The sequence below is a fragment of the Chelonoidis abingdonii genome, chromosome 24, assembly GCF_003597395.2.
Source record: "Chelonoidis abingdonii isolate Lonesome George chromosome 24, CheloAbing_2.0, whole genome shotgun sequence".
NCBI lineage: Eukaryota > Metazoa > Chordata > Testudines > Testudinidae > Chelonoidis > Chelonoidis abingdonii.
The window spans coordinates 23,826,407-23,845,667 of NC_133792.1; the positions used below are offsets into that span (position 1 = coordinate 23,826,407).

The following is a 19,261-nucleotide window of genomic DNA, read 5'->3' on the forward strand; positions in this document are numbered from 1 at the left end:
GATACTGTGCTTTTCTGTCACAGCTTTCCTCCACCTCTTCTTCATGGCAGCCTTTTCTTGGATGCTGGTAGAAGGGCTTCTCCTGTGGAGCAAAGTGGTTGCCGTCAACATGAGTGAAGACAGGAGAATGAAGTTTTACTATGTGACTGGCTGGGGTAAATGGAAACCCATCTGTGTCTTACTCTCAGGAACACAGTGCATCAATTTCTCTCAAATGACAAGTCCTTGTAGAAAAGATTTCAGTGTAACTGATATCGAGTCACAAGTCTGACAAGAGCTTGCATTGACCTGGGTGGTTTATTGGGGACCAGCCTCACCCACAGATTCTCTCCTATCTTTAAATGTCAACTGGCAGACGCTGGAATTTTAGCCAAGTGTCTCATTTATTTTGTAGCCGTTTGTTTTATTAACACAAAGTATTTGCAGAGGAAGACTCTGCTGATTCGCTGCCATCAGAGAGTGTCGGTGAACAGTGGGGCTGGTTCTAGAAACCTGAGAATAGTTCTGGCTGGAAACAGATGCATTTATTGGAATGAATGGGTCAGGGCAGTGGGATTTATCTGACTATACTGGGGTTCAGGTAAGAGTGTCTGGGGTTCATGTGACTGTGCTGAGAGACAGACACCAAACTGGCATTGTTTGTCTTTGATTGTACTGCTTGTTAGGAATAAGTTGCTCGTGTCTTGTGGCCCAGCTTTGGCATGTTTTATGAATGAGAGAATAAAGTGCAGAAGATATAAAACGTCGTCTTGTTACACGGCATGGGCCAGATTCCCAGGTAGTGTAAATCAGTGCAGCTCCGTTGGGGTCAATGTGGTTACGCTGACTTAGGCCAGCTGGGGATCTGGCCCTGTATATTTAAAACAACTAACCAGCCAATAGATCTGGCATTTTGCTGTTCTCAGTTTTCCTGTGTTTTCAGGCCTGCCAGTCGTTATTGTTGGTGCGACTCTGGCAACTTCCTTTAACAAGTATGTGGCAGACGATCATTGCTGGCTGAATGTTCAGACCGATATCATCTGGGCGTTCGTTGGGCCAGTTCTCTTTGTTCTGGCGGTAAGCATCAAACCCTTTTGTATAATTCTGGATAGAAGCAATTTCTACTTCTTGTTTTAGGAAAGCAGCACTGAGCTTTGTCAGCCAGAGCCAAAGGGATCAATGATCCTACACAAAGATCTTGTCTAATCTAGGACGATGGTGGCATTTAGATTTAGTCTCATTATGATCCAAATATCTCCCTGTACATGGGGTGAATTCCTGCCAAGAGCTCTGTAAATGACTAAAGTAATGTTTGCAGTTATGCATGAAGCACTGTACAGTTAGATAGGCAGGTACATTATTGTATTTGGCGGAAGTCCTACCATCTAATACCTCAGCAGAAGATACTAGTTACTATGCTGAGGTTACATTACAAAGATGGAGAAGTAAATTGAGTATTGGCCACTGTCTGCCAGGATGCTGGACTCGATGGTCCAGAGGTCCAATTCAGCACGGCAAAACCTGTGTCCTTTTAATGACTCCACCATCATAGTACAACAAAGCGGTGCTAGAGGAAGGTGAAATGTTTAAAGGCAACAGAGCCAGTAGACATCTAATAATGAACCTGTTGGACCGAGGTCTGTAGAGAAACCTTTGCAGATGTTATGCTTGTGCAAACTGAGCTCTGGCCTCAAGAATCCCACAAGCTGATCATTCTACGAGATGCAAACTTAACAGCATGGAAGACCCAGTAGAGACACCTGCCCCACTAGAGCTCATTTAAAAATTCAAGAGCCTGTTCTGGTGCACAAAGCTAGCGGCTCTTTTCTGACTCACAGGTAAATACCTTCGTTCTGTTCCGGGTGGTGATGGTCACAGTGTCCAGTGCACGGAGGAGGTCAAAGATGCTGACCCCCAGCAGCAGCCTGGAGAAACAGATTGGAAGCCAGATATGGTGAGTCAGGGTAGCAGTTGACTTACATGCCGATGGTTGCATTGGATTGTGCTTGGATATCATTGTGAAGTCTTTATTGAGCTTGGATAGAATCCTGTCCCTGAGGACTCTGGCATGTGGCCACATTCTGTGTGTAATAGCAGCTTCTAAAGGCAGGAACACAAGCCAGATTTTTCTCCTCCAGAGTAATCATGCATTTCATCTGTATAATATTTCAGAAGCAGTGCAGCAATCTATGCTCTGATGAATGGGACACGAGGAAGTAGGACCAACACTGTCACACTTAGGTACTTACATTTAGGCTCCTAAATCAGTAATTCAGGTCGAGAGCATCTGCAGTTCCCGTTGAAATCAAAGGGTAAGAACATAAGAGCAGCCATACTGGGTCACAGCAGTGGTCCATCTAGCCCAATATCCTGCCTTCCAACAATGGCTGGTACCAGATGCCTCAGAGGGAATGAGCAGAACAGGGAAATTATCAAGTGATTCATCCCCTGTTGTCCAGTCCCAGGTTCTGGCAGTCAGATGTTTAGGGACACGCAGAGCATGGGGGTTGAATCCCTGACTGTCTTGGCTAATAGCCATTGATTGACCTATGAATTTGTCTAATTGTTTTTGAACCCACTTGTACTTTTAGCCTTCATAATATCCCTTAGCAATGAGTTCCACAAGTTGACTGTGCATTGGGTGAAGAAGTACTTCCTTACGTTTGTTTTAAACTTGCTGTCTTAATTTTATTGGGTGACTCCTGGTTCTTGTGTTATAGGAAGGTGTAAATAAGATTTCCTGATTCCCTTTCTCCACATCAGTCATTTTATTGTGCTTTATGGTATGCCTGGCTGCTAGGATCACAGATGCATCCTGGGAACAACGGGTTGGATAGTAATTTGTTGACTTCAACAGAGTTAAATTCTAATTGACACCAGTGCCAGTGCTAGCAGAACTGAGCCTAGTGTTCCTTAAGCAAGTTCTTCTCCCAGTGCTGTCAGACTGGCTCAGCTGCTGGAAGATAAACACCTTATCAACCCTCAGTCCAGGCAGTACTGCTAGCTCTGTCTGGGATTCCCGAGGAGCCTGAGGGCATTAGAGATCCAATTTCATGGGATTTGGCATCTTACTAGAACATCTTTGACTCTCCCAGCCTATCTTTTTCTCTGGGTTTTAAACATTTCTCACTTCTGAGGATTAGCAGCTGAAGATTCTCCACCAGAATCTAGCACTTTGATGGGAGATCCAGTTTGGAGTCTTGAAGTCATGTGGTTCAGTCACATCCATCACTCAGCATTTGAATTCACACCCTGCATAATGGCTTTAGGGCTTGGAAAGCCCTGTTATTCTGCAGATATTTACCACAAAAACAAAGTTCCTTCCAGCCATTTGGGTCTTCATGGATTTCAGTGAGATTTATGTGATGTCTTATTTTGCTGATGGATGAAACTCGAAAGCTTTGAGGTTCAGTCTGGTACCCAAAAATTAGGAAGGGAAATCAGGCCGGGGCAGGAGTGAAACCAGCCTGCCGTTGCTCTTGCAAACTCCTCCTGATTTTCTCCTGGGTGCCCTGTAATCTATCTGTCAATCCTCAGGAGCACGAAATGTATATAGGCACAGTCAGCAGCCATGGCTGTTCTGCTCCCGAGTTGTGTGCACTGCATAAACCCTATGGAATACTAGAAACGGCAGGGAAGAAGGTGCTGTGGTTAAAAAAACTGGACTGAGATTTGGGATCTGGTTTCTGTTTAGCTTCTCCACAGTCCTCCTGAGTGAGTTTGGGCACTTTGCTTTCTTGCTCTATGCCTCAGTTTCCCCCAAAGGGATAATATAGGGGGATTGTTAAAATAAATCCCTAAGGACTTGGGAGGCTCTCAAATACTATAGCACTGAGTCTATATAAGTGCCTGTCTGGAGAGTTGGTTTGGTTTTGGTGACATGCATGGCTAAGGAAATGGAACATGGATTCCAGTCATCAGTTAATTCAAAGAGATTTTTAAAACTGCTGTTCAAGCTGTTACTTTATCACTCCTTATGATTCTTTATTGTTGTTTGCCGGCGCCAGCCACCACTGCTAGACACACATTGTTCTTCCAGTTGCATAAATAAATTTTACTAAATTTACAGAAGCACGGAGATAGGGTGGTGTTGGAGGGCAGGATGACACACACATGCTAATAAAACAAATACAGAAGCCCTCTTGGCAATGGCGAGCAGAGGGAGATTGGCTGCTTTCTTGTGTCTAATGATGTCAAAGAGTTTCCTTATAGCTCTCTTGCAATTATAAATAAAGAGCAGGGGTGGCTGAGCAGGGGTTGGAAGATAAAGTATGTGACATTTCTCCTCTGGCTTTCTGGGGTGGCTACATTATGTTTTGAAAGCATTTCGCAACCCCTTCTCCTGATCCCTCCCTCTTGCCATGTCAGATCGCTGCACCCAGCTTAGCTACCAAAGGGCCATTTGTGGTGCCTTGCTGGAGGCACTTCCCTGCACCTTCCCCAGAGGACAGCGTAATGCTCCAGGGGAAGAGATCTCTGTAGTGCACGGGTTGTCACCACAGCAGCGAAATGGGAGACTCTAAACATCAGAGCATCACCCAATGTCCCCTCAAACTAAGGCGTCTTTCCAGGGCTGTTGTCACTCACATTGCCTGTAACTTCAGAAAGACTCAGCAACAAGATCAAAGGGAAAAGCAGTTTAATTTTGCAGAACAAGGGCAAAACCCTCTAGTCGTGCCCCAAAGTGAAGCCAGGGAGAGGGCAAGGCTGGATGTTGGGGAGGGCTTTGCTCCCGGGTCCCTCGAGGGAGGTGCAGCCTGCCAGAGAAGATAGCACGGAGCAGTGTGACCCAAGGATGCAGAGCAGGATGGAGATGCAGCCAGAGAAGTGGCAGATGGATGCTGCTAAGAGGTGGGGCAGGGATGGGACTGGCAGGGCCTCTGCTTCTCCTGGTCTCCTACGTTTCCTCCATCCCCAAATGAGGGAGGTTTGCCACGAGCCCAAGTCATTTTGAGTTTCTTTTTCTAACAGGGCCACAGCCAAGCCCATCTTGGTGCTGCTGCCAGTCCTGGGCCTGACATGGGTGTGCGGGGTCCTAGTTCACCTCAGCATCATCTGGGCTCATGTCTTCATCGTGCTGAACTCCCTCCAGGTAAGTCCCCATCTGGCTGACTGGAAAGCTTGGAGCATCAAGAGACAGAGCCCCCCGGCTGAGGTTACTGTGAGACACTAGAGCTAATCAGGCACTGAATGAACTACCCGCCTCTCCAGTCCCATCTAACAACTGGCATGCTGTGGGGGAGGGGGAGGCACCATGGGGAATGGACACTTTCCAGCAAGGAAAAGCCTAAGGAACTTAGTCCCTTAGTAAGCAAGGTTAAAACTCTCTGTAGGTATCCTCAGGATTCTGTCTCAGCACTGTGCAGGTAAAGACACCATGAGAGAGTAAAGGAATCTCCCTTCCTGCATGGAGACAGAAACACCCCCATGTCTTGAGGTTCCTTGGCTCGCCGGGTGGGGATTAAAACTAAATGTGGTTAGTGGCATAAATTTCCGTCTGATGTTTCCTCTGCAGTGTCTTGACACTAGAAATACGTGAATGGGGTTCACAGCTGAGAGGTGTGTGCATACCCCCCAAGCACAGTGCTGCAGCATGAAACAGTTCTAAACAGATAGCTGTGAAATGAGGCCAGTGCCCTGTTACCGGGGGGCACGGGGACTCACCAGGTGCAATGAGCAGCAGATTTCTTGCAGAAGGCAGAAATCCACCTGCACCCTGGCGGGTGCAAGGCCTTTTGCTTCCTAATAACTCACCCACCTCACATAGAGTTCTGTTGTGTCGGGTGGTTTCAGTTCTGTTCTCTCCAGGTTCTTACACCATGCCAGTCACCAGAGGATTTGAGTTCTGTCAAAATACATAAATGCCTGGTGGTTAATTGCATATTGATAAAAGCTTGAACTGGAGTTGAACAAAGTTTTATATTCCTTGCTGCACATAATTGTATTATTCCAAACCAACACTTTTACCTATTTATTTACTTTGCGTAACTCACAATTTCACTAAAAAGGGGCCAATCCGTGGGTCTCAGTGCCTTTGCCGTATGGTGCATTAAATTACGATCAGAAGGACCCAACTCCATTAACCTGTTCTATGCATTTGAACTCCAGTCATCAGAAAACCTGCAGAAGGAAGACCGATTAAGTCATTATTAAGGCCTAATTTTCTAACCAGGCATCTGGATTTGGGAGCACACTTTTTCATCCATAATTTATTTGTGCTTGTCCTCAAAATCTGTTGCATTTCAAAATTACATCTGCAAAAAATGGAAGCCAGGTTTGGAGATCTGACCCTTTATGGCCAGCTTTTAGAATACTGTGGTGGTTTCTCATCATCCATATAACAGATCATCAGTTTAAGAACGTAAGAGCAGCCATAGTGGGTCAGGCCAATGGTCCAGCCATCCCAGTGTCCTGCCTTCCAACAGTGGCCAATGCTGGCTCCTTCAGAGGGAATGGACAGAACAGGGCAGTCATTGAGTGATCCGTCCTTTATCATCCGCTCCCAGGTTCTGGGCAGTACATTATGTGAAGAAGCACTACCCTGTGTTTGTTTTAAAGTCCTGGCGAAATACAGCTTTAGTGAAATGAAATGATTTCAGGTCCTTTAGCTAGGTAATTATATTGTTTCCATTGCCATGGAATCTGAGCCTCTAACCCCATGAAATAGGGAAGTGATGTGATTCCCATTGTACGTGTGAGAAACCAAGACACAGAGAGACTTGTGATCACACGGGAAGACTGTGCCCAGCCAGGTAGTGGCAGGCACTGACTGTTCCAGCTCACGTCTCACGCTGTCAGACTGGTAGGGTTACTGGGCTAGAGAGACAGTGCACAGGGAATTCATCAGACCAGGCTAGCTAGCTGTTTCCTTCAAAATGGGAGGTGTTTTCAGGATAAGCCCAGTGGACTATGTACCATCTCTTTTCCAATGTGATAGTGTTCTAATGTCTGGAGGCACTTCTCACCTCTGGGGAACCAGTGGGCTTTTCCAAGCTGTCCTTAAGCATCTGAGGAACCTAAGTAAATAATAATGAGGTGTGAAATGCAGCCCTGAGCAGAGTGTTTATTTAACCCTCCCCGAATCTCTGGGCTGGCTGACTGGTGTCACAGTTTTGCTGTTTAAATCTTGTTTCTCATAATTAGATTTCCTGACATTAAATCATGGTTTTGGAATGACGCTTCTAAATTTATATTCCCATAAAATATCTCATCTGAGCTTTGTTTTGGCCATTTACTGGAGAATTTATTACTGTGTAACGTTTCATTTTAATGAAGCTCTGAGGCAGACGTTCTAATTGCAGCTTGCCTCAGTGAAACAAGCCTAACTCCTACACACACACTGAACTCCAGCACTAACAGCAAGAATAGTGCTCATCAGGGATGGGCCATGTATGACCCTCATGCACTTCTCTACCTGATGTCTAACTGTGGCTAAACAGACATTATTCCTGGATGTCTCACATTCCTGGTTATTAAGAATCAAGTACATTTCTGGACTAAAACACTTCATCCTTTAAATCCTTATCTGAAGGGCCCTGCAGCTGATCCCAAAGGTGCCCACACTTTGTCCAAGTAGGGCTGCATTAGGAACACAAGGGCTGGGCCTGATTTGCAGAACATGGAGTAACTGAGAGACATTGCGATCTAGTGGCTGTGGTACTGGACTGGGAGTCAGGAGACCTGGGGTCTATTCCTGACTCTGCCGTTAACTTGCTGTGTGACCTTGGGTATGTTGTGTCGCCTGCCTGTGCTGCTGCTTTCCCCTTTCATGCTGTGTCTGTAGGCTCTGCAGGGCAGGGCCCGTGTCTCAAGATGGGTTTGTACAATGCCTATGTGCAATGGGCCCAGATCTTCAATGCTACCTCTGAGGTTCCACTGTAGCACAAGTAGATCGCAGCTGCCATCGTCTCTAGTCTGGAAGTGCAGCCTGTGGAAATGGCAGCCCCCACTGTGCTCAGAGTGGAGCATTGTTTGCTGGCACTGTAGTGTCTAGGGCAGGAGTAGGCAACCTATGGCACGCGTGCTGAAGGCGGCACACGAGCTGATTTTAGTGGCACTCACACTGCCTGGGTCCTGGCCACCAGTCCGAGGGGGTCTGTGTTTTAATTTAATTTTAAATGAAGCTTCTTAAACATTTTAAAAACCTTATGACTTTATGTACAACAATAGTTTAGTTATATATTATAGACTTATAGAAAGAGACTTTCTAAAAACGTTAAAATGTATTACCGGCATGCAAAACCTTCAATCAGAGTGAATAAATGAAGACTCAGCCCAGCACTTCTGAAAGGTGCCTATCCCTGGACTAGGGCATTGGCTCTGGGATGCCACAGATCAGACTTGGTCTGCAGATCACAGGGACTGACTCTTTGCTCGTATTTGTACAGCACCGTGGACAACGAGGTCCTGGTCCCGGACCAGGGCTCCCAAATGCTACCGCAGTACAAATAACTAAGAAGAATAAGAGCCCCCCAGGAGAGAATGGAACCACACCACAAACTCTATTTGAAAACAATATTTAATTTTGTTTCTTGGGGTCACAAGTTTGTTGGTTTCCTTAAGGGAATTTAAGGCCATTCCTAGCCCCCATTTGGGAAAGAAAATGGTACCAAGTCCTGTTAGCAATGTAACAGCCAGCAGCTCCCTGCAGTCTTAGACTCAGCCCAGCTGAGAAATAGCCATTCACATGACCCTGGCATCAAAGCAGGTCCCCAGATCATGAGCGGAGTAAAATCACAGAATACACAGCAGGCCCACAATGTGTCTCAAAGCGTCAGCCACATGGCGTGCGAAGGGCTTACTAAACCTGGAGAGAAGGCAGCTGTAGATGGAGCTAGAGAAACACTGAAGCACAGTTGGTCCTGACGCTGGTGGAAAGAGAATTATGGATGGGTAAAGGGTGGAATTTTTTATTAAGAGACTGCAATTGTTAATTGTTATTAGATGAGATGAGAGCAGACAGGATCTCTAGCCTGGGGAGCTTGCAAACCGAAGGACTAATACAAATCTCACAGAGGTCAATGGAAAGATTTCCACTGATTTTAACGGGCTTTCTTCAGGCCCTAAGACTTCCAGTTCAGGAAGATATTTGAGCATGTGCCTAACTTTAAACACACAGTGCTGTTCCAAACAGTGATACTTACCTGAAACTGGGCCTAATTAAATTGGATGTAGGGGCGGACACAGAGCCCTCTGAAATTGGTAAAGAGATTCCCATCGACTTCAGTGGGCATTGGATCAGCTCTATGATGTGGGCGGGGAGGGGGAAGGAATAATATTTAAAATAGTTTGTTAGAACTGAAAACAAATTTTTGGGCAAATAAAAAAATTAGAATAAACCCCCTCATTTCAGGTTGAATGATCTGAAATTAAACATTTTGTTCCAATTCTGAGTAGTTTTTAATGTTGAAATTAAAAAATAATAATAATAAAAGGAAATTTCTAAATGAAAAGTCAATTTGAATGGAAAAATCAAAACATTTCATTCTGAAAATGTCCAAACACAACGTTTTGATTTGTTTAAAAGAATTCTTGTGGTTTTTACTGAAACAATTTAGCAAACTCGACATAAATTAGTGAAATGTTTCAGTTTCACAGAATCTGCATTTTTTGCCCAAGCAAGTTTTGATGAAAAATGTCACCCAGCTCTACAATAACAACAATGAGATGGCCCCAGATGGCAGTTTCCATCCTTCTGCTCTGCACATTCACATATGCACTTGACAAACTCCTTCACAAACACTATGTGACGACTCCGAAATCAGAGGCACTCGAAACCAAGAGAGCAGCCTGGCTGACTCATGTACCGTGCATCCAAAATTTGAATGACTGGGATTCAAAGGCTTTCAGTATCTATTTGATTTTTTCCTGCTTTAAAACAGAAAATGGTCCCGATGGCATCTTTGTGATATGGGGTGGGAGAGGCCTGTGGCCCCCAACTCTGGCATATTTGGCAGGTTTCACTTTAATAATGACTCCAAGTATCCAATAGCTGAAATGAAGCCATTATTGCCACGTGTACAAGATGGATAGTTGCTTGAATGAATTTTATGCCTGCTGCTGGAGCTTCTCCAACTGTGAGGTGCTGCTAACGCACATCCGTTTGCTGTCAGATGGTGAAGGCCGAAGGCCAGCCAGAGGCCACCTCTCCATGTTTCTGCTATTAGGGATGTCGGGAGGCTGACAGGAGGCCTGTCGGCTGTAATTAAATATAGTGTCAATGCTTCTTGCCTCCTTCCAACCTCACTGCTGTAAAAGTGTAGCTCGGAGATGAACAGACAACAGCACCAGCACTCTTTAATTCCGCATTAGATTTAAGATTAAAACAAACCTATTTCCCAATTGGGACAAAACCCTTCAGAATGGTCAGCTTTAAGGAGCACAGTCTGTGTGTAAGCAAATGGAGGGAAGCAGATTAAAACATGGAGTCCCACTTCTGGTCCCATGCTGAGCCCCGGAGTCCTGCTGTCCTTCCCAGCTGTGTGCGTTTTAACCTCTTCCAACACCCTGTTCTTGGTCTGCACCATAGAAGAGCTTGTGGTCATTTTCTATTCATTCCTGGATCTCAGTATGGAGAACCTGGGCTTGGTGGGGAATCTCACTTTGTCCTGCCTGCCTCCCCCCAGCATTGTTCTGTGGAGAGCATTTCCGCTACTCCTTCTTCAGGTTCCTCGTTGTGTCTTTGCTGGCACAGGGGGCGAGAGTTCCGCTGTCTTGTTCATTTAGCTCTCATGGGCGTGGCCTGATCTGACAGCCCTCGGGGCAGCCCTCCTCTATTTGTCCCCAGAATTTGCTCATTCTGTGCTGCTAATGGGCCTCACCCCTGGCTGGAAGGGGTCACCTCCACTGGTGCCAGGGGACTTTGCTTTCCATGGCCCATTCAGCCTTGGGCTTCTCTGGTTACACCAGAAACAAGGCTGCCTAGCTGTGGACACTGGCAACTGGTCTGCCATCCCCCATCCTCTTTTCACACTAGCAACTGTGCTGTAGTCCATTGTTCTGAGCCACATTAAGGTCGCAGTTTTCACATGGTGGCAGGGAGTTCAGGGATGAACCCTGCGTTTTTAAATGCCATCCTCAGGATGACACATTTCTTGAGAGTTCATCTATCATGAATCACTTTCAACTCCATGTCACGGAGTCCCTGGGCGATGCTCTGGAACTGCTCCCCACAAAGCCAGTCAGGACTTTGGGGAGCCTCCTCCCCCTTGGAGCAGACTGTCTGCAGGGCAAGAAGCTCACACGGCTTCACCTCCTGGGTCTCTCCTTGGAGCATTCAGCATCCTCTGCCCCTCCGTGCACTTCACACAGTGAGCCTGCCCCAGCGGGGTCCTGGGGAAGCCACCGGGTCCTGCACCCCCACTTTGCAGTCAGAAGTGACTCTCAGCCAGCCAGTAAAACAGAGGTTTATTCGATGACAGGAACACGGTCTAAAACAGAGCTTGTAGGTACAGCGAACAGGACCCTTTGGCCGGGTCCATTCTGGGGGACAGTGAGCCAGACCCCCACGTCTGCACTTCATTCTTCGTCCCTAGCCAGCTCCAGACTCCCAAAACCCCTCCAGCCCCACCTCCTTTCCCGGGCCATGAGGTCACCTGACCTCTTTGTTCTCCCACACCTTTAGCATCCCCTTGCAGGGGGAAGGGCCTGGTCATTAGGTGCTAGGTGACAGAGGGTCGGCCAGGAACTGAGGCCCCCCCACAGTATTCAGAGGGAACATTAAGAACATTCCTAGTTCGTCACACTCCACCGCGGAGGAGAAGCTGAGTGCTGCGCTGAATGATATTTGAAGGGGAAAGATTCATATCAGTTCACCACTGGTTTTTTCTCTCCATTCAAGCTGCTACTTCTTTTTTTCCCCTTTTGTTCGTTCGTTCTTTGTTGTCTTCTTAAAAAACAATCTTTGTAATCGCTTTGTCGTAAATCACAGCAGAGGCGCCCTTGCTTGCAGTACAGTCAAACAGTGGGGCCAGGGGAGTTTAGCTCATGAATATATTGTCTTCGTTTGCCTTCTCCCCTTTGCGAAGTAAGGTCATTCTAATTAGAAGATTACCCAGAAGGAGGAGTTGGGATCCTGACCAGAGGGCACACAGTAAAGGAAAAGCAGAGATAATATCACTTTTCAATCTGTCTGCTGCTTGGCCTATTCAAAAAGATTTCTTCAGCAGATCACCTTTGACTTGTGTTTAAAGTGCATTTGTTTATTTATGTAGCAATGTGGTAGCAGACAACTTTTTGTTGTTGTTGACTTGTGTTCTGTTTGTCTGTGGAAATTCAGATCTGTCTTCAAGGTTAGTCTGCACGTCAATGCCAAATCCAACTAATCATTCTCCTAACCAGTCAGTGGAGGAAGAAAACGAGCCACTGAAGAGCAGTATTACATGCTGTGTTAACTGCTAATTCCTGCCCCTTAGCTTGTTACTTAGAAGACTGACTGGCATCGACAATGGCTTCCATGCCCACTCATGTTTTCAAAAATGGTCAAAGATGGTAAAGGTGGCTGCCTTAGGAGGGAGTGTTTTATATAACACCAAGTAGCAGCCTTTGGTTTGATTGACCTAGGAGATAGGAAGGATAGTCCTGTGGTTGGTCCAGGCCTGGGAGTCATGTGATGTGGCTTCCATTGACATTATATCCCAGACTTCTTTGTGATGCTGAATAGTCTCTTCACCTTTCTATACCTGTTTCCCCATCTGTAAAATAGGATTACTCACAATAATACTTCAGTGGGGGTGGGAGGATTGAGGCTAAATTCACTGATGTGGAACACTTTGAGATGCTTGACTGGCAGCACTATGTTATTACTATGACAGTCTATAAATGTACTAGGAGTGATGCACACTCAGAGGCATCCCTGAATATCAAACAACTGTCTCATGCTGCCAGTACTAAAACATCCTTGGAATCTCTAAATAGTAGAGATGATAATTTCCTAACTCAAAAAGTGTTACATTCAACACAGGGGAGTTCCATGTTAGCCCTCATCTTGACAGATGAAGAGGAACTGATCACAGAACTAAAAATCACTTAGGTACAAGTGATCATGACTTGATCACATTTATAATGTGCAAACAGAATAAAGTCCAGACCGGTGATAGATATACTTGGTGCTTTAAAAAGGCCAGTTTCACAAAGCTAAAAACAATTATGAGCTAAATCAGCTCCAAGGAAGAATCTAATCAGAAAAATATGAATAATAATTGGGAATTGTTTAAGAACATCACAAAGCCACAATACCCCACAATTGAGGAAGAAGGCTGTATGGATTTTAAAAAGACCTAAATTAGAGGGGAAGTGAAAGCAGCTATAAAAAATAGAAACATAATATATAATGAATGGAAGAGAGGGCAGATGATTGTTTTTAATATAAATCAGAAGCTCTAGGAATTATATAAAATTTATAAGGGAAGCAAAGGGACACAAGGAGAAATGGCCAGCAGAGTTAAGGCCAATAAGGAATTTTTAAAGTATCTTAGGAAAAAAAGAATCCTAACAATGGTATTAGTCCATTACTAGATGGAAAAGAGAGAATTATCAATAATAATGCAAAAAAGGCAGAAGTCTTCAATAAATATTTCTGTTCTGCATTTGGGGAAAAAACAAATGATGTAGACACATCATATGATAATACTGTTTCCATTCCACTAGTACCTGAGGAGGATGTTAAACAGCTGTGACTGAAGTTAGACATTTTAAAATCAATACATCTGGATTACTTAGATCCAAGAGTTTTAAAAGAGCTGGCTGGGGAGCTCGCTGGACTGTTAATGCTGATTTTCAATAAGTCTTGGAACACTGGGGAAGTTCCACAAAACTGGAAGAAAGCTAATGTTGTACTAATTTCTAAAAAGGATAAACAGGATGACCTGGTATTTATAGGCCTGTCAGTCTGACATTGATCCTAGGCAATGTAATGGAGTGGCTGATATGAGACTCAATTAATAAAGAATTGAAGGAGGGTATATCATTAATGACTTTATAGAAAATAGATCCTGTCAAATTAACTTGATATTTTTTTGATGAGATTACAAGTTTAATTGATAACAGTGAGTGTGTTGATGAAATATTTTTAGACTTCTATATGGCATTTGACGTGGTACCATGCTGACATTTTGATTAAAAAAACTAGAATGATATAAAATTGACATGGCACACGTTAAATGGATTAAAAACTGGCTAACTGATAGCTCTCAAAATGTAATTGTAAATCATCATTGATTGGGTGTGTTTCTAATTGGGTCCCACCAGCTCTTGGCCCTATGCTATTTAACATTTTTATAAAGGCCCTGGAATAAAATGTAAATTCATCACTGATAAAGTTAGCTGGTGACTTAAAAAAATGGGGAGTGGAAAATAATGAAGAGGACAGGTGTCATAGCTTTCCTACTCAGATCTGAACCTTAGAGTTCAGAAAATAAGTTGCTAGCATGAAACCTCCAAGCTTAATTACCAGTTTGGATCTTATAGTGCTGCCACCAGCCAAAAATTCCAGTGTTTGGCTCACTCTGGTCTCCCCAAAACCTTCCCTGGGGGACCCCAAGACTCAGATGCCCTGAGTCTCACAACAAAGGGAAATATCCCACTTCCCTTTCCCCCTCTTTAACCTCCTCCCCGTTTCCCCTCGCTGGGTTACCCTGGAAGATTAACTGTACTTAATTAAACTCCTTGAATACAAATACACGAGAGGACAATTCACCTTCTCCCCTCTTTCTTTTTCCCCCCAGTCTTCCCTGAGAGAGACAGTAACCGGCACAGAGATTCTATCCCCTTGAGCCTCACTATTTTTGAAAAGAAAATACCAACAAGTTTTATAAAAGAAGCTTTATATAAAAAGAAAGAAAAAGACACAAAATGTTCCTGTATGCAAGATGACAATATAACAGGGTCATTGCTTAAAAGAAAATGAATAAACAGCCTTTATCCAAAAAGAATTACAATTAAACCATCCAGCCAATTACACCATGTAGAATACAAAACAATATTAAAAACCTCTATATTGTCTTTATACCTTACTTACACGGAAACAGAAGATTAGAAAAACTGAAGTAAGAGATCCTCTCAGAGCCAAGTAGCCAAAGCAGAGACACAGACAAGGACACATACCCAAAAAATTCCTCCCTGAGCTTTGAAAAATCCGGTTTCCTGATTGGTCCTCTGGTCAGGTGTTTGGTTCCCTTTGTTTAACCCTTTACAGGTAAAAGAAAACATTAACCTTAGCTATCTGTTTATGACAACAGGTACTGATACAGAGCGGTCCTGGATCACTTTGTTAACTGGTTCAAAAGCAACAATCAGAGAATCATAGAGATTTAGGGTTGGAGAGACCTCAGGAGGTCATGCAAGTCCAACCCCCTTACTCAAACCGGACAACGCCAAACTAAATACGCCAGCCAGGCTTTGCCAAGCTTGACCTTAAAAACATCTAAGGAAGGAGATTCTACCCACCTCCAGGTTAACCCATCCAGTGGCTTCACCACCCTCACTAATGAAATAGTGTTTCCTAATATTAACTCTAAAACGCTCCCCCACTGCAGCTTGAGACCATTGCTTCTTGTCTAATCATGTCTACCCACTGGAGAACGTCCTAGATCCCATCCTCTTGGAACCCCCTTTCAGTTTAGTGAAAGCAGCTATCAAATCCCCCCTATTCTTCTCTTCTGCAAGACTAATAATCCCATTCTTTCAGCTCTCCTTCATAAATCATGTTGCTCCAGCCCCGCTAATCATTTTTGTTGCCCTCCACTGGCCTTTTCAATTTTTCCACATTCTTCTTGTAGTGTGGGGCCCAAAACTGGACCAGCTACTTCAGACTGAGCCTCCACCCAATGCCGAATAGAGGGGAATGATCACGTCCGTCGATCTCCTGGCAGTGCCCCTACTTATACAGCCCAAAATGCCATTGGCCTTCTTGACAACAAGGGCACACTGTTGACTCATATCCAGCTTCTCGTCCACTGTAACCCCTCGGTCCTTTTCTGTGGAACATCTGCCCAGCCAACTGGTCCCTAGTCTGTAGCAGTGCATGGGATTCTGTGAGTCCATTACTAGGTGGAAAAGGATGGTGATAAATTGGAGAGGGTTCAGAGAAGAGCCATGACCATGTTTAAGGGAGTGGGAAACATGAGAGCCATCTATTTAGCTTAACAAAGATAAGGTCAAAAGGTGACTTGATTACTGTCTATAACGGGGTGGCCAAACTGTGGCTTGCGAGCCACATGCGACTGTTTTACCGTTAAACTGATAAATGCAGGTTCAGATTGGCTGGCTGAAACCATTTGCAAATTTGGATCAACATCAGCAAAGTGTTTGGTCAAATAGCCAAACACAAAGGCTGAAATGTGGGAATGGTTCATTTTGGTATTTCCAAAACAAAATATTTCACCTTTTAGTTTTGGAAAGATGTTTAATTTTGGAATTTCACCAAGTTTTATTTAATATTTTTAAAAGGTTAAAAACTCTTAAAAACTAAACTAAATGTGTGCTTCAGACTGAAATTAACTTTTTTCCCCAAACTTTTTCATTCTGCCAAAAAAAAAATTGGTTTGGGTCGACCTGAGGGAAATTTTTAAAAATGTTTTGGTCCAACTACCAAACTGAAAACCCATTATTGGTATAGCTCTAGCTAAAAACCCCTCTAGCAAGCGGGCTGCCTCCTCCTCTGCCTCCTCCACCTAACCAGGGGGTCTTTTTTTAACAGTGGGTCTAGGCAAAGATGTGCAAGGTCTCTGGCCTCTTAAAAATCACAGGGCACTTTCAGAACAGCCCGATCTTCTCAGCTTTTCTCCCCTCCCCCCTGCACCCCACCCAACTGGCATCCTGCAAAATTTATCACCCAAGACTCACTTTTTTGCCATGCTCCCCCTCCCATCACGGTCAATCATATACGTTATGAAATCTAGGTTTGAGCTGGACTTGCTGTGGTCCTGGGGTGATGTGCTGATGCTTGAGTCCTCTCTCTGCTGTGTGGGGAAGGAGATGGGAGGAGAGAGTCACTGAAACCAGTTGTGTGCTCCATGCTGTAATGCACACCCAGTGGTGCTTGTTTTGCGTGAGCTCACGTGGCATATGGCTGAGTGAGGGGAGGGGAGAGGTGTCTGGTGGCTGGGACAGCAAACGGAACATCAGCACTCCTGGGTTCTACTCCTGACTCGCTTGCTCTGTGCTCTGAGCACGTCACTTACCCCTCTGTGTGTCAGTCTCCACCTCTCTAAAGTAGGGACTGTCCTGCCAGCAGCACTGGGAGTGTCGAGCTGTGTTTGAAATCCGCGTATGACTGGAGGACAAAATCTCCTTCGATGTCTGATGACTAACTACTTAGTTTAAGTGCTGCCCCATTTTACAGACGGGGACGTCAAGACAAAGCGAAGGGACTTGCCCAAGGCAGTGGCAGCTGGAGGAGTAGAACACAGATCTCCCTACCGTCAGTCCTGTGTGCTCACCATATAGCAGCTGCTTCCTCAATAACATTGGAAATCCTGGTGGGACCCCAGGGTGGCCGTGCAGGGTGTGACTAAGACATGCAATACGTTACGGCCTAGTGACCAAACTAATCCCATTTGGAAAGAAGCTGGGAGTGATCATTCCTGCCCCCCGGGACATGGACCACAGGCTGCATCTCAGCAGCTTGTGTGGATGGAGGAATTGGGCGGTCTGGTCCCGCTCAACTGGGTAACTGGGGTGATGCTGGTTCCTCTGGGCCAAGACTCACTCTCTGGTTTTTGGCTTTGCCACTTTGGCCACCTGGCCCCGCTGGCGAGCCAAGAGGTGTATTGGGCCTGAGAGTCATCACGGCTGGTCCTTTTCATCACATTTCCCACAGCTTCTGTGCGGATCCACTTAGATTTCATGCTTCACAGATTTACTTTCACTGAACTCTGCGTGGTAGGCTGTCCTATCTAGTAGTTTTTACACTTCGCATTTTAAAGATCCTGACTTTTTAAACAACTGATCTTTGGGATTCTGGAATTAGATTGTGTGCTCTGTGGCTGTAGTGTCCTGGATAGTGCTGGGCACATTACCAGGCTTAACAGACAATTATTAACACCCATTCTGCAGTGGGGAGTGTTTGTTCTCATAATAGTCCTCTGGCTGGAATAGCTCACTTATCCCCTCGCTGCTGGGGAAGGATAATCACGCTTAGCACTTGTAGGAGGCTTTTCAGAAGTGCTCATCTTGTTCCACCAGTGCTCAATGGGAGGCAATGGGAGCCTAGTTAGGCAAGTGGAGAGTGCTTTTAAAAAGCCCATCCCTAGGACACGGATCATCTGCAGAGTTCTGGGGTGAAATCTTGTCTCTGTTATAGTCATTGTCAGTGACTTCGTTGGAGCCAGGATTTCACCCCAAATGTTCTGCAAAGATGGGCAGGCGTCACTGTCCCCATTTTTACAGATGAGAAACTGAGGCCCGGAGTGGTGAAGGCCAAGGTCCCACAGCAGGTCGGTGGCAGAACTCCTAACTCTCATTGTCCTACCCTGGACCATTGTGCCCCACTCACCATTGAAGTTTGAGGCATTAGTGATTATCATCTCACTACTGAGTGTTTCTGTTGTGGTTATGCCAGTCAGGAGTCAGGGGCTCCGTGTGCCAGGTGCTGCACACACCTATCATGAAAAGACAGCTGTGTTTGCAAAGTGGCGTCTCGGGCTGGATTTGTGATTTGTTTCGTGCCAGTTTAACTCTCTTCCATATTTTAGCCACATTCAGTCTCTCTGCAGCTGGGCCTTCTTTCTCCCGGGCTCCCCTCCCAGCTGACATCACCATCTCTCCTCCCAGTTCTATACAAAAGGATTATTTCAAGGAAGACCTGTCTTGGCAGCCGCACCAGAAATCTGGTCTGTAGGAGTGACCAACTTTGCTGTTTGAAGGACAGGTTATGGCACCATGCCAGGATATTGCTACCACTCCACTTGCCAAGAGTTTTCAGATGAAGAGCAAGACTCATTGAAGACAAGATGAATTACTTTTCTTACTGCCGCTGATTTATCTAGCTGCGATAACAAACACCCTGCAGATATAACATAAATCTGGTGGGCCAGATAGGGCTGCCTTTAAGGGCGAACTCTTTCGTGTAAAGCTGTAATTAGTCCCTGGTGCTTAGCCCAGTTTTGACCCTACGTGGTGCTGTTTCTAGGCCTATGTCTTGTTACAGCTTGTTTATATGCTGTGCAGCAGGCTGGGGATGAGGTTTTGGACTGGGGCTCTGTATTTTGGAGTCACTGGTGGTGGCTGAGCTTGTGTGGAGTTGACAGCATGAGGTCTGGCCTCCACTCTCTAGCCCTCTCTG

The 19,261-nt window shown here is 45.2% G+C and overlaps 1 protein-coding gene across 4 annotated transcripts in view; it reads left to right on the forward strand.

The window, feature by feature from the left end:
* Positions 1–19,261, forward strand: part of ADGRD2 (adhesion G protein-coupled receptor D2) — a 76,990-nt gene that overhangs the window by 31,850 nt on the left and 25,879 nt on the right. For all 4 annotated transcript variants that reach the window (XM_032767718.2, XM_075060593.1, XM_075060594.1 and 1 more), the window contains 4 exons: positions 2–155; positions 923–1,056; positions 1,818–1,933; positions 4,951–5,071. In XM_032767718.2, coding sequence (XP_032623609.1) covers positions 2–155; positions 923–1,056; positions 1,818–1,933; positions 4,951–5,071 — 525 coding nt within the window. The remainder of the gene's footprint in view (position 1; positions 156–922; positions 1,057–1,817; positions 1,934–4,950; positions 5,072–19,261) is intronic.